This window comes from Falco biarmicus, chromosome 10, assembly GCF_023638135.1.
Source record: "Falco biarmicus isolate bFalBia1 chromosome 10, bFalBia1.pri, whole genome shotgun sequence".
In the NCBI taxonomy this organism is placed as follows: Eukaryota; Metazoa; Chordata; class Aves; order Falconiformes; family Falconidae; genus Falco; species Falco biarmicus.
This window is the reverse complement of record NC_079297.1, coordinates 3,942,394-3,957,851: the sequence shown is the minus strand read 5'-3', so window position 1 is coordinate 3,957,851 and position 15,458 is coordinate 3,942,394. Positions and strand designations below refer to the sequence as shown.

The 15,458-nt window shown below is 46.6% G+C and overlaps 1 protein-coding gene across 6 annotated transcripts in view; it reads left to right on the top strand.

The window, feature by feature from the left end:
• The window catches only part of ARHGAP40 (Rho GTPase activating protein 40), a 42,511-nt gene that overhangs the window by 3,746 nt on the left and 23,307 nt on the right, over positions 1–15,458 (top strand). Inside the window, exon 1 of one of the 6 annotated variants that reach the window (XM_056354656.1) lies at positions 1,292–1,623. The exons of 1 other annotated variant lie outside the window; for it this stretch is intronic. Coding sequence is in view for 3 of the 5 variants with exons in the window: in XM_056354652.1 (XP_056210627.1) it covers positions 9,953–10,050 (98 nt within the window). In the remaining 2 variants the exon portion in view is untranslated. Of the gene's footprint in view, positions 1–1,291; positions 1,688–1,738; positions 1,934–9,806; positions 10,051–15,458 lie in introns of those variants that run through there. 4 more of the 6 variants (XM_056354655.1, XM_056354653.1, XM_056354652.1 and 1 more) reach the window with 4 other exon arrangements.

The following is a 15,458-nucleotide window of genomic DNA, read 5'->3' as shown; positions in this document are numbered from 1 at the left end:
ACCTTCGTGTTTCGGCGTCCAGCTTGGCTGAGACCCAAGCACACTTCCAGGGGGTGAACTGTTTGTTGATTTTGGGGCACTGATGTACTTATCAGTTTGTCCTGTTTTTCCCTTTTGTAGAAGGTTCCTTCTAGGATGGTGGGCTTGGGGTTAGCAGTGGAGGCTGGTGTCGACATGTTACTGCCACGTGTATATTGGGAAGAGGCTGCCCAGGGAGGTAGTGAGGGCAGGGGCAGGAGCCAGCTCGACCACAGTAGCATAGCAGGCAGCCTGTGTACTAATGAATCAGCGACAGCGGGCTCCTGACCAGGAGTTACTGGTTTATACTTCTCAGTTATCCCTGCCCGGGTCACCTAATGAAGCATGGGAGATATCGCTGTAACTAAGAAACAGTGGAATGACACAAATGCAGAGCAGTCTTCACTCCCTCCTCTGCACTCTTCTCTCTGCAAGGGCTCATTTCTGAGTTAGGTGAGGTCAGTTAGTGCCTGTTTCCCAGAGGAGGTGGTGTAACAGATGTATTTTAACTTAACCTTCAGTTCTCGGTAAACCTGTGGTGTGTGCAGAAAGCATGCACACGAGGAAAGGAAGGCTGCGTGTTGGGGTGCCGGGCATCTGGAGGGCTGTTTGTAGCTCTGCTGGTTTGGGAAAATGACTTTGTGTGATGGCTTTGAAGCTGGTGTATGAGGCTGTCTTGTTGATGGTTCTTGCCATTCAACTGCATTCAAAACTTTTTCTCCACTGCTGCCACATTCACAGTTATGCGGGGGTCCTGGGGGACACTCGGGTTTCTCAGTGTCTCTGTACACAGCTGAGCGTGCTGGCAATGCCTGAACCCCCGTTTCTCCTGCCTGATGGTATTCCTGACAACCCTAACCAAGTGACCAACACTGGACATGGAAACAGTATTTCTTGCCTTGAGGGTGCCGGTAAAAGCTCCTGAGGGAACAGCAGCCTGTAACTCTTGCAAGGTCCATAGCAGGTGACCAATGTATAATGGAACTGGAAGGATATCCTCTTTAGGCAACAAATAAATACAGCTTTGCTGATGAAAGTTGTTTTTCTTGGTCAAGGTAAAGCTCAGACAATGTTAATGTTTGAAAACAGCAGGGCTGACACAGTGGAAGGAAATCCTTGCATGCCTCATAGCGGAAGGTGGACATAAGGCTGCAATATATACATCCCTGCAGCTGATCCGAGATACTGTTGTTTTGGTCAAATATTCCAGAATCCTGGACTCACTCCAGCTTCTGCATAAGAAGGGTCAAAGCAGATAAAGGTAACAGCTGTATTTAGATGGAGCATTTCCTTTGACTAACAGGAGAGGAAGGATACCTCCTGGGAGCAGTCCTCCTAACGATATTCCTAGTCCAAGAGTTTCAGAGTTCATTCACTTCGCGCTTCCTACGCTCTTGGCCAACGTAAAGCAGGCAGGGAGCTGCCGGATGTTTGGATGCCAGGAAAAGTTTGGAGCAAGCACAGAGCTGCTGGGATTGTTGCAAGAATTCAAGGCTTTATTAAATACCAGCACACATCCCGGAAAAATCATTTTGGAGAACGGCTTTTTGCGAAGATTATTCTAGCTGCAATGATGTGTTAACTGAAAGAAAGCCTAACTGGGAAGTAAATCTCTAAGTAGGACCAGGAATTGCTGCTTCAAGGCTTTCCTCTGAACTCTGCTAGCGAGGTCTGTGCAATTTTGTAATGGTTTAGCATTACCTCATAGTTAACAAGGCAAATGGGAAAGAAAAACTAGTCTTTATAAAGGTCAAGAAGCTGCGGCTTTGTTGGTAGCTGGGGATTTGTGAATATCGTTTCACCCTATATGAGTACTTTTCCTGACAGTAGTAAAGTGTCACGGTTCATTTGGACCTTTCCAAGGTTACAGGAGGATGTACACTGTGAGTCCAACTTTATTGCATGAGCTTATTAGGTAAGAAACAAACAAGGGTTCAGTCCTCTTTTGGTGGGCTTGTGCAGCTTGTTCATTCTCTAATTCATTGCTTCATTGATTCACAAATTCACTAACTCGCGTGCTTATGAGGAAGCCAGTTTCCCAGCTGATGGTGAGCATGCTTATCCTTCCTCCTCTGTCACTGTATAACTATCACAGGGGGAAGCCTGGGAGCTTCAGCAGTGTGGATGCTGATGGGTCAGCTTGAAAGCTGCTTGTGTAAGGTGATGGGCTTACATCCTCCATCGTGGAAGTCTGGTGTCTACCATTCCTGCGGGTTGTTCCAGTTAATTCTGAAGAGTTTCAGTCTTACCAGAAACTGCCCAACAGTTGCTTTTGCACAGCTGCAAGGATGGCAGGTCTTATGTCCCCCTTTCCCTTGTACCTGGTGTACATGTAGCTCTTGCTTTAGCCCAGTGGTGCTGCTCCCAGCACAGGTCAGACTGAGCTCTATCAGCGTTAGCTGTGTGTGGGCCAAAACCTGAGCAGGAGCTGCGTCAGCAGCCGGTCAAGTGATGCCTGTGTCAGAAAAGGACCCTTGTACAAAAGTTTAGTTGCTTAGACCAGCCTGGTTAAAACATACAGTCCTGAACATCAGCTGGGTTACAAGAGTTCATCAGACTAACTAAAGCTGTGAGGTAAAACATAGTTGCTATAGTTTGTCTGCTTGTATATGTGTCTTTAGATTTACTTCTATGAAATCTTTGCAGTTTTCAACTCGCCTGTGAGCCTGAATTGAAATTCTTCTTTTTTAACATATTGGATTCAAGAGTGCTTATTCAGTGGATGATCAACTGGTGTCATCTTCTTTCCTTTGCAACTGCACTCCATTACTCTGAACTTGCACACCAGGTGCAAACTGAAAAATAAAAATCTGTCTTGCGACATCACTTGACATTGATACCTGAGACTTTGTATGTCTGATGTCCTCTTTGGCCCCGCATTTACAGCAGTGGGTTTTTATACAAGAGTAAACAGCATGTGGGGATTTACAGGCACTAGTTTGGTCCCTGACTGACCTTTGAGAAGATCTTGCACCACTAACCTCACCCTGCCCTGTGGTGTTCTTCCTCAAAATCCTGCACCACAAAGCTGTTCGGGAATGTCTGCAGCAAGTTCTTGTATCCCCTCATTGGCCCCTAAGTCCTGGATGATGCCTGAAATCTTCTCATCCTGGTTTTCATGAAGACTCGTGGGATTAAACTTTGTCTTTAATATTTTGGAGAAACAAGCCCTCTTCTAATGAGTTAACAACCTCTTGACTCCTAGTAGCTCTGTAAGAGCTGTGAGCTGTATTGTGCAATCAGGTTCAGCATCTCAACCACTTTTGTTCCAGCTGTTGCGTCGTTTATAGACAAAACTAGTACAGACAAGCTCTTGCATGGTGACTTCAGAGCAGGGTGCCAGCGTAGCAAAAATAGTGACAGCTGAGTTTTTAACTTCTGAGCCTTTAAAGCAGCAGCCCAGTTCTGTTTGTCTCAGCTCTCTTCTAGAGGACAAATGAGAATGCCCGTAAATACAAATTATGGGCTGCCTGTAATCTCCCTGCACAGAGAAGCTTGGCTTTCTTGTGATGTGGGCTTGTTGCTGCTAAAGAGATGACAAAGCAGAACAGAAATGTGTTAGGATAAATGATGAGACTTTTGAGTACAAGCACAACTGTTGCTTATGAGTGGAATAATTGGCACTTACTATTGCCTGACTGCTAAATAGGAACTTCTGCTACTAGGCTGCATTGCATATTATTTTTATTTTTGGAAGTACTTGATTGAGCAATCGGGATCTGTAAAAACACCGCTCCCTTTGAGAGGGGGTATTGTTCTGTTCCCCTGCTCAGAGGCAGATGGATGTCCTACCCACACATGAGCACGGGGGCATTTCATCCCCAAATAAATGCCCTACACCCACATGTGTGGGGACCTATTTAGTAAGTATTTTTCTCTGGATCTTGAATTCAGAGTATTTAGATATTTAGTTTTTATTGCAATCATTCAACAAGACAAGCTTCGATAACACAGAGGGGTTCCAGCCTGATCTCTGAAGTAGTTTCAGCCAGTCTGACCCAACATAAAAACTTCTGGAGAGATTTTTAAAACTGTAAGATACTAAAACCTATCAAAAAAACCCTAAACAAGACATTGGTTTGAAAACTGCACTTGTACTTAGTCCGCACTCTGGTCTTTAGGTGTTTCACTTTTAAATTTAATAAATAGCTTAGTTGTGTAGCTATGACCAGTCACTCCTACTTTTCTCCTCCCCCTGTCTTACCATCCTCCCTGATAGCTTATCTGAGTCAAGCTATCAGCAGCTATTGTTCAGCTGTCTCATACCCTTGGTAGCTCCAAACCATTTGCTCTGCACTGAGCGTGGGGCCGTGCCATGGGCATGACTTCTTTCAGGAGTGGATGTTTGGCATTCTTTGGGCAGTAACTCTTATGGATGCCCAAAAACACACTGACTCACAGTGGTTTCAGCCTATGGAGCCCATCCTGCTGCTTGTGATTACGGTGCAGGAAATAAACAAGATGACAACCTAATCTATCACGTCTCTGGGCTGAGAACTGGGGCAGCAGAGTAAGATAATCCATTTCTGACACTCGTCTTATCCGTAGCTCTGTTGCGCCATCCATTTCCCAGAAGGGAACAGAAAATCCAACTTGCAAAAATCAAAATGGGGTTTGCAAAATGGGCTGGGATGTGAGCTTGGGAATTTGAGCTCTTGCATATTCCTTTTTCTGTGAACATTAAGGAGGTGCAAAGTGCTCCTTGAAGGGGGTGCTGGAGGTGAGCTCTGCAGCGCGGGCTCCAGTCCCACGTGAGCTGGACTGGTGCAGCTGGGCTGGCATGAGATGGTGTTACCTGTTGCAGCCCGGGAGGGCACTGACTGCTGATCCTTTGCCCCATCTGCCTGTCTCCCATCACACCTTAGAAGGCATTTATGGCACTTAGTCAGCTGGTTGCAGTGGTAATAGCTCCCGGTGTTTGAAGGAAGTGAACAAGCAGCTTGCTGGTTATTAGTCTGGTGCCAGTCACTTCGTTCTGCCTTTAGTGTCCAGCAAGGTACAGTTTTGCATGGCACGGTACCTGGTAGGTATCAGGCACGTGTTTGAATAAGGAGGTAAACAAGGTAATTCTTGGAAACCTGCTAAGACTTATAATTTTATACCACCTGAAAATGCCCAGGAGGCAGAAACATATTCAATTTAAATTAGTAAGTCTTGGTTATTCATCAGAATAAGTGTTTTTGAGTATTAAGAATAGCTGCTGTGTCCTAGTGCTTCCTCTTATTGTTACAGCTCTTCCTTGAGCAAGGGGAATGTTTTGAGTGGTTTAAATTACATTTACAGTAGCAATTAGGTTTAAGCAACATTGCAGTTCACTTATCTGAATATACATCTGTGTCTAAGAAGTATACAATTTTTTTTTTATCCTCCCTGCACCCCCCTGCCTCTTTCACTCTCCCAAGCCATGACACTGAAGCAGGGCGTGCAGCTGAGGCAGCTGTGTACGCAGCTCTGCCCTGCCTGGTGGAGATGGCTGCTCACAGCTGCTGGCCCTATGCAAACGTGATGAAGTGGTGCTGGCTTTGCCAGCCAGCCAGTCCTGCTACAGCATCGCATCCCGCCAGATACCAGGGATCCCTCCTTTGCCCAGTGTTTGGGTTTGGTGCTTTTTTTTTCTAATGTGAGATTAACAGCCATCTGCGTACAAACAATCTCATCTTAAGGAGCATCTGTTGTTGCTGTTTGTCTGCTGCCTGAAGTCCTAATCCTCTGTTTGTTACGACGCTTTGGTGCAGTAAAGCAGACGATGTGCTCTGAGGTGCAGCTCGCGGCCGCAGGCAGGTTGGGTTTTACAGTAAGGCGAGGTCTGACCGTTCAGCGTGGGGTCTGAGCCACCCCGGTGTGGGTAGAGCAGGAAGGGTCGCGGGGCGATGCTGGGCAGTCGGGGAGGGGGGTGCCTCGCCCCTGCGCTTGCACTGGGCTTGACACCCCAGCTCCCCTGGGCATGCCTGTGTCCCTCCCAGCAGGCTGACACACTGGGTCTCGCCTTGTGAAGCAGTCACGGGCAGAAGCACTTTGCAGGGGCTGAGCGTTGCTGTGGCTGTAGCTTGACAGCTGCTGAGCCCGGAGGTGCTTTTTTGGTCCCCGGGCTCCGGGCAGAGCAGAGCCAGTGGCTGTGCGGGGCTGGCTGCTGGGAGCCCTGTCTGCTAGCCAGATGCGGTTGTGATGGAGCACCTTGCCCCGAGCCGCGGCCTGGGTGCTGCCTCTCTGGCAGACTGGGAACAAGCTGGGACTTGGGTAATCTCACCGCCTGGGTGACTCAGAAACTGTAATAATCTCTTAATCTTAATGGGTCCATGTGATGGATAGGTAACGCTGCTTGAGGATTTTCTTGCTATCTGATGGGGTTGAGGGGGGATATATTATTTTCAGGCTTTCCTAATACTGTGTACTCTGTAAAAATAAACTTGCTGGAGAAAAAAGAATTACACGACAGGGCTTTCAGCTACATTCATGTTCTTCCTCTCTACTTCACATTGCCATGTCTTTAGTTGCATTTGGTTTTCGTGGTAACAGATTACTTTGGGGATACTTGAAAAACATAATGCTGCCATAGCATCTTGTGATGCAGCTTATGAACGTTGTGTTCAAGCTGACCTGACTGCACTGACGCTGAGCTCTGTCAGGCAGCGTTTGGAGGCAGGTCTCCCAGCCTGCTGGGATCCCTGCGGTCTGGCAGAGAATTCCTGTAGTCTTTAGGTGTCCAGCCAGCACCTGCTTTGCCCAGCTGAAATTCCTGATTATCCAAAAGCATGTTCGAAGTTTTTCCCCCTCCTTTTTGGTCCTGAAAAATATTAGGTTTACTGAGCGAGCCAAGTTGTGTCAGTTTGGCAGGATGTGTAGATACCTTCAGAAATAACTTGTGCATTAGAGCTGTGATGATAACAGCGCTGGATCTGTATCAGTGATTTCATTTGAACTAATTGGCTGCTGAGAGCATTGGTACGTCTCTTTGTCTCCATATTTGAGTAAGATTCAGCTCCTGTGATCCAGATGATCTCGTCCTAGTGAGCTTGGCTCATCTCTAATGACGCCAGGAAGACTGTCCTGGAGCATGAAACATGCTGGAGAGCTCGAAACTAGAGCTGGAATATTTATCCTGATTCACTTTGTCCGAAAATGCAGACTCAGCTGGCCTCATGTCCTATTCCTCCACCTCTTTTTATTTTTTTTTTCCTCCCAAGCTAGGAAATAAGCTTGCTTCTCTCAAATAATATGAATAACCAAAGTCCAGACAGGAGTCTGAAAGGCTGTAGGTAGTAGTGCAGCTGTTATTATCCACAGAGATCTTAAACTTTCAGTAGTGCTTGTGTACTGCTTTAGATGAGTAGTCCAAGCTGAATATATTACTAAAGAATTCTGTTTTCATTCTGGATACTTTAAAATTGTCTCAGTTGGGCAAAAAGCCTGGCTGAATTATTACTGCTGCATTAGAAACCTGTGAAGATGAAGCTCGCTCATATGAGGGACTGGCAGCCTGTCTGTCTGAAAGTCTGTGAGTCAAAAAGTACAAGCAGCTGGCTGAAGTTATCAAATGTAATGAGAAGGAACGTAGCTGAAAATAAAAGAAATATAGTTGTGGGCTGTTGTGCCCGTCTACTTGCAGTACTGGCAGCTTAGATGTGCTTTTGTGTCCAGGAGAAGGGATGGCCTGACACCCAGCTGCTTGTTCCAGGGCAAGGCACACTTGGTGGGAAGGCTTTTGGAAAGGCTAGGTGCTCCCTGGGCAGAGAGAACGCTTTCCCGAGTTTGTAAAAACAGCAAAGCTTAGAGCAGCCGCGTTTCCTCCTGTAGATATTCTCATTGTCATCTCTCCTTGCTCTCCCCTCCCATGTCTCCAGCCCTGGGCAGTTTGGGTGGTCACACGTGATGATGTAAGCTTCTGTCTGATGTAGCTTTGCAGCAACCATTGTCTGTGTACCTGAATAAAAGCATCAGAATTGGTTTAATTTGCTTTTTGCACCTTGCTAAGGTCTTTATCATTGGATGAATTTTTATTATTAGATATTGGGAAGAAATTCCTCACTGTGAGGTTGTGAGGCACTGGACCGGTTTGCCCAGAGCAGCTGTGGTGCCCCGTCCCTGGCAGTGCCCAAGGCCAGGCTGGACGGGGCTTGGAGCAGCCTGGGCTGGTGGCAGGTGTCCCTGCCCGCGGCGGGGGTTGGAACTAGGTGATCTCTAAGGTCCCTTCTGACCCTGTTCTATGACAATGTGCTTGCTGCCTATGGATAACACAGTGCTGTTGTAAAGCTGTGGCTCATGGTGAGCTTTGGTTATAACTGAATTTCACAAGCTGGTGTGTTCTGCCGGTTGCCTGGGTTTGGAGCTGATAGGACGAGCTAAATGGATAACCCGAGTTTGGAATTTGATCCCTTAGGATTCTCATTAGGGCCACTTGTAGTGAACAAGCTATATAAGAAATCTAAGAAATCTAGCACAAAATGTCTGTGCACCACTGTACAGCGGGTGTACTGGGAGCCGGGGCGAGACGGGGGAAGCCAGCTCGAGCTCCGGCTGGGCAGAGGAGCTTTCTCACAGCCACGTTCAGTTACCTGGAGCAAGACCCACCTTCCTTCTCGCCGGCGGGCTTTCCTCCTGGTTTGTGTCACAAGTGTCCAGAATTTTGGGGGGAGGAATAAAATTTTTCAGGAATTGAGGGTAAGGAGAAAAAGAGATTGAGGGGTTGGGGAAATTCCCATTAATATTTTTGCATACTTAGTGTGGAGAGTTGTAAACATCCCAGATTCTCCCTCTACCTGCCCCGGGGGACCGAAGCTTGGGCAGTCGGGCAGCGTTCCTTCCGCGGGAGGTTGGCTGCGCGTTCGTGGGGTGGGGTGGAAGCAGCTGGGCTAAAGCGGTGGCTGGAAAAATAGCTGTGTTAAGGGGTAAGAAACAAAACCGAGCTGGCTTCTTTGCAGGCTTTTAGGAGGGATTGTCTCTAAAATAGCTACTGCTGCCCTTTGAGCTGTTGGAGGCAGGGCAGGCTGAGCCATACATCCAGTCTTACTGGGAATATTGGAAACACAGAGCAGGGTTATTACCTGTGCTGGAGAAGCTTTGCACGCCTTCATTAAGGAAACTTTAAAGAAATGACTTGTCCCTTTGACTTCGGGATTAAAAATAGTGAATGTTAAATGAGAGGGAAGTTACCCCTTGTGAAAGGAGGTTTAGTGGATGGAGTAACAAGGAAAGAACAAAACCTGTTAGGGATGGCTGGGGAATCTGCTGGCTTTAACCCTTTGCTCGTGTGTCTGTTGGTTGGTTGATGAGGTTTTAGAGAAGGATCTGGATCTTGCAAAATATTCTCTGTGGGTGTTATGGGTTTATGCTGCTCTTTCAACACCACTGTCTTACACCCAGCTGGGATTTGCTCATCGTTCAACTATGGCAGGAAACACTGAATCTGCTTTTTTAATAAGCACTCATGGTTTTTGCTGCCCCCCTCAAATCCCCAGGCAGATACTTTGTGCTTTTCTTCATGTTCTTTTACTTCAGAGAAGCACAATTTTTAGGAGCAAATACGCTGTTTGATTCCCCCTTCCCGGTGCTGCTTTTGGGAGTTACTTTTTCACGCAGCTGAGGCTTGAGTTAATGTTTAGCAAGCCTCAGCTTCAGCCCAGGCTTGGGAATAACTCTCTGCTATTTTCTGCTTACTCCGAGCGCAGGATGCTGATTGTGGGCTGTGTCCTTCAGCCCACGTCCCAGGCGTGGGCGGCTCAGCCGTGGGCACTGCTGCCTTGAAGGCTCAGGTGGATTTACACCACTCCTGCTCTGTCCGCACAGGCGGGTGGATGCGGGGAGGGAGGAGAAGGATGCTCACGGGCCTCCAGTCAGCACCGCGGGGGTGACAAGGAGCAGCTCTTCGTTATCAGCCGCGAGGCTCGTGGGCAGAGGGGCACGGCCAGGCTGGCTGCTGCTCTTCTCCCATCGGGACATGGACAAGCATCGCACGTGCAGCTCCGGGGTGGCCAGAAGTGGGATCCCCAGGCCCTGGGTGGTGTTGGCATCTGCCTGGCCAGGCAGCAGTGGCAGGTACGGAGCGGGGTGCTGGGGGTGTGTGTGCTGGGGGGGTGGCCGCTCTCCCTGCCAAAGGCAGGGCTGAGAGGCGAGGCAGGGTAGGTGGAAAGAAGGTAAGATTCCAGAGGTAAGCAGGCTATAACATGCTCTTTAAAACGGTGTTGCGACTGCCTTGATCCTGAAATAAAGCCTACTAACCCCCTCTCCACCCCACCCCCCCCAGCTTTTTTTCCCCTAATTCACTCTCTAACTGGGGCAAGCACAGCAAGCTGTGGAAGTGGGACCTGGGGGTGCATGTGTGGCTGAGGGGGGCTAAAATGCAGGCTGTTCCCTTGTGATTCAGTGGTAATGCTGCCCTGGCAGGTCACGGGGTTTGAGGGCTGTTCAGTGATTTGTAGTGCTGTACGAAGGTTAAGAACTGGTTATTTATAAATATCATGCAAAGCGTGCGTACTAAAAGATAGAACTGAAAACTGCACTACTTTGCTTGACAAACACAGTACTGTGTGTGTGCTTACTGGATGCTAGGTGACTTCAGACTCATCTAACATGTATTTGCTTCAGCCTAGATGTTGCAGCAAGTTTCAGAAGGTTTCCCTGCTGCAGTAAACGAAACCTGTTGGTTTTGTGTGTATGTACTCACAGGGATTTAGTTTCTAACCATAGCTCCCATATTCATGCTTCTGGCTTCTCATTTTTCCTAGTTTGCTTTTACTTTGTGTGTAGAAGCAAGAAAGGAAGTATTTAAAAGATCCTAGTCAAAATTTGAGGTGTAAAAAATTTTATATATATATATATGAAAAAATCATAATCTTAAGGGGACTGACACAGGAATGATATGGCAAATTACTTTAAAATTACCCATGTGTAAGAGAACTAGACTAACACCTTGAGTATTGCAGGGCTGCTTTGGTAAAAATCAAAATATTCAGTAACAGCTCTAAGGTTTTTGCCACACAAGTTAGTTGAATTCCGGTGGCCATACTGGTGCCAAACAGCTCTGTGGCCAGGCACTGCAGCAGGAACCCCAAATTTGCCTAGTAACATTTACCAAAATATTTAACTCCTAGTTAAAAACTGGCAACGGGCAGCTGTTCATTCAGGACTCACCAGCAGGTGAAACGCATCCCCTATGTATATGTGTAGCTAAGCCACCTAAAACATGCCTATACAATAAGGTGATGATATGCCAGCCATCCTGGTCTTCTAATTAATTGACTTTAATGACTGTTTATTTTTGCAGCAGTAACTGTGGCATGCTCGTTTGGTTCCCATTAAGACTCCGGCTTACCCGGCAGCGAAGGTGTCATGCCTCCAAAGCACCGCTGAGAAAAAGCCATTGCTGAGCCAGCTCTTCCTCCCTCGTGCTCCTCCTCTCGGTGCTGTAAAGCTTGTGGCACCTGAGGTGGCTTGTGGCTGGGGCTGGTGGCTCTGGGCTTGCCAGCAGTGCTCTGGTTATTAGTTATAAAAATAGTTATAAATCTTAACCAAGGGCAGGCTTTTTATGGCAATGTAATAGCCAAGCACTGGGTGTAATAACTCTTACCGGAGAAATCCAAGCAAGGAGCTTATGACTGTCCCTCCTGTCTTCCTGCATCCCCAAACCTCTCACACACAGCTGGATGCATAGCTGGATGCCAGGACATCTCGCAACCCCTCCATACGTTGTGGTCAGCGAGTTACTCTTGGTGACCTCTTCAAAGTCTTTTTCCTCTTCCCATACAGCTGAGCAGCAACTTATCATTACTGATTCTCTGCTGTAATGGTGTAGCTGGTAGAATGGGCTACAAGAAGAAATAAAAATGAATCCTGTCATCCTGATTTTACTCCAAGTTCAACATTAATGAAGTTGTAGAACAAATATTTAGTATGTGTGAACCTGCTTTTGTAAAAAGCCTTTGCGTTCATGAACAATCGTAAGTTCACAGCCTGTTATAAAGGATTCAGACACACTTAGCAGCCTTTCCTCTGAAAGCCCTGTGGTCCCTCACCCCTTTTGTCCCTCTGAGGTCCCTAGAGGTTGAGCATCTCGCCTGAAGTCACAGCAGTGATGGAAATGAAGTAAGGGCATCTTGTCTGACGTAACGGTAGCATGTTTTAAGGATGCGTTTAGTAACTGGGAGGTATTGACTCATTCTGGCCTCGGCAAAACCCCGGGCAGCGTGTGCTACAGGCTGTGACAGCCAAGTCACCGAAGGGCAGCGAGTCCCTGCCTGCCACTTGGTGGGAATCCTGTGCACAGGCTCAGCCTCGCGGCAGCCACAGGGAGCTGAGGAGGAGGAGTGGGTAAGAGCAAGTATGTGGGAGCCCCCATCTGTAGCTGGCGGGTCTCTGGGGTCTGCAGCCCCACGCTGGTGGGTCTCTGGGTTTGGCATCCTGGTGTTGTGCCAACAGGTGGGATGTGAATGGCAGCCCAGGTCCTTGGGGCTGCTGGATGGACGAAGCCCGTGTGTTTAGATGACTGTGGATTCAGTGGAGTGTGTGAGGTTGGAAATAGAGATGGGAATGCCACCTCTTAATTAATGATTCTCATCTAATCATCCCGTAGATCAGGCTTATCAATTTGTAATTGCATTAAAGATGGCAGTACTACTAAAGCTTTGCTTTGGCCAGGTACCCCTTTCCCGCAGCCGGATTTCCGTGTCAACGAAAGCCCTTTCCTGTTTGGCTTACCCTGCCGGTGCAGGGAAAGTGAACAGCAGCCTCGTCTGCAGTGACCTTACAGTGAAACAAAAGGCCACTTACAGAGAGCGTGGCTGATGTCTTCTGCAGCCAGAACAAACCCTGGCATGGTGGGACAGACACCCAGCTAACAGACTAAGCTAAACGTGGCTTTGAATATTTTTAATGTGGCTGTATCTGCATGGGCTTACCAATCCAGTGTGTTCTGCCCTGAGTTTTGGTCTGAGACACCTCCAGACACATCTGTAATTACAGGCAGCTTTCGCTACCCCTTAGCTGCTTTTTTAGACACTTATTAGACCCAGTGCAGGCACATCTGTTCCAGATGAAGGCCTGAGACAGCAATGTTGAGATGGAGTTTCTCTGCCCTTCAATATTTTGATAGAAGCACTTGTTGTCGGGTAAGTTATAACCTATGTTTTATTTAAAACTCCCAGTGCTGTGGCGGGGGTAACCTCTGGAGTTCGCGTCCAGCACAGAAAATGATGGAGGCGCTAAGCTGTGCACAGGCATCAGGATTCACGTTTTTCCCTCCACAAAGCACTGGGCACAGGATTGCTGTTTTGTCTTTCTGGCGTCGCTGGGGATGCCAGGACAGAAGCTGGGGAGCGCTTTGTTGTTGTTGGAGCAGGGCAAAGCTGGAGCTTGTGTGGAGTACGAATTACTCCACGCATGCGGAGCTATCTGGCACGTCCTCTTTATCACTTGCAGAACAGGCTTCTTCAAAACAACCTTACATGACGCTGCTCCCTGAGCTGCTTGCATAATAGAAGATCTTGATGAACTGATTGCTGTGTTACTGAAAACAAGCTGTAATCTTATTAGCAAATTGTAGTAGTGACGTCTTCGCTATTCCTGCTGGTGCTATACCGACCGACCTTCAAGTGTGCTGTCCCATGGGTGCAGTGTCTTTGATAAAGTGCATCTATGTGAATATAAGTGACGGCTGGCAGCAGCACTGTATGGCATAGCCTGGGCTAAAGGCACGGTGACTTCTCGTAGGGCATGCTTTTGGTGAAACTACTAGGTATAGGAGCAAATCCTCAATGGTTAGAGGTACTCCAAGATGTATGGCAGCAGTGGCAGCCTGCTTCTAAGATTGCTTTAATTCTGGCTCTTTAGTTGTTTAGTTAAGCTAGGGAAAGTAAAGCATGGTAAGAGTAATTGGGTGAGTTACTGTTCATTGCTGCTGCGGTGATTTGATAATTTGTATGTCTTGGCTTTTATGCTCTGGTCCAAGGAATGTGAAGCAGCCATGTGCTTTTCAGTTTTCTCCTAAAAGTAAACTTCAGTAGTGCTTTGTGTACAAAATCTGGGGGATTGTAAGGGCAACAAAGGCAGGCATTAAAGTTTTGTAGTAGAGCTTTCTTTTGGTTTAGATCTTTGGTAGAAAAGTTGTGGAGCTTTTGTCCACAAAGCATCTCCTGGATAAATTTGCCATCTGTGCTGGGAATACAGTTCTGTGTAATTCTGTGTGTCTGGATGAAATAGCCACTTATGTGTACTTCATGTAGGATTTTGACAGCCAGCTGTTTGACTTCTTCAATACAGGGACCTGTTCTTATATTAGCATTGATGCCTTTGCAAGACTGAGGTTTAAACTTCCAATACTTTCGGTGAACAAATTGTATCTATATTTCATATAGATATCTATTATAGTTACATATTATAGGTGCCTATATTATAGTTACATATTATAGGTATCTGTATTATAGTTATGTATATTTTATATATATATATAGCTATAGATATGTGACTTACTGCTTCAGATTTTGCTCCAGTTTTTCAAATACTTCTGTCTGTTGCTTCTGGATGCCTTCTTCCTACTATGTGATTTTTAAACAAGGAAACCTATCATCATGAACTGTGGTGGGCTGATCTTTAGGTCATTATTTGTCTCCAGAATTAACTACACTGTTCTTCATTTCGGTTTAGGCTGCTTGCTTAAGGTAGGAACTTGGAAGCAACGTGAAGACAGACTTGTACCACATAGACCTTGTTGTTTGTTTCTTTTAATCTTGTGCTTTAGTACCACCCATCAGTCGGTTTCGACCTTGAAGTAAATTGAAAGCCGGTAAGTTGTGTGCATATTGTGACGCTAACATATTTTTGTTCCTTGACTTAGTGTCTTCATCTGTCAAAATGCTGCAGCCAGTTGATAGAATAATTTATTATATTTTCCTCTTTCAAAAGTGCTTGTGTTTCCTGCTAGTGGTCTGAATTGCTATGATGCTGTGCCTTGGTGTGCTGCTCCTAACTTGCGCTTAGGTTAATTCAGACTCCTTCCATCTGTTTCTTTGTTTCATGTGGGCCTTTGTGCTTGCTCCAGATCTTTGGAAATGTCTTTAAAAACTAGGTGTTTGTTGTATGGAAGGGCTGCCTTGTATAACTTAATTATTCTGTTCCCGTTGCCTTTTTCTCATCTTAGCTTTTTCTGGAACAAATATTAAAGGAATTCCATTTCTTGGCTTACACTTGTCACCTTCTGTTCTGTTTGAAGTGCTTGAGATGGAACCTCTTTATTTATTCATCTGTTCGAGAGGTATTTCAATGAGGGAAGGATGTTGAGCAAGCGGTGAGGTAGTTAAGGCAGCTAGGGATCCTTTGAGAAGCTCAGTGCTGGGAATGATTCAAACCTGGCATGATCAAATGCGTAGCAACAGTGTTTATTTTATTTTGATATTCAAGAGGGCCAAGAATTGCATGAGTATTTGCAATGTATTTGTCATGTGTTAAGAGTA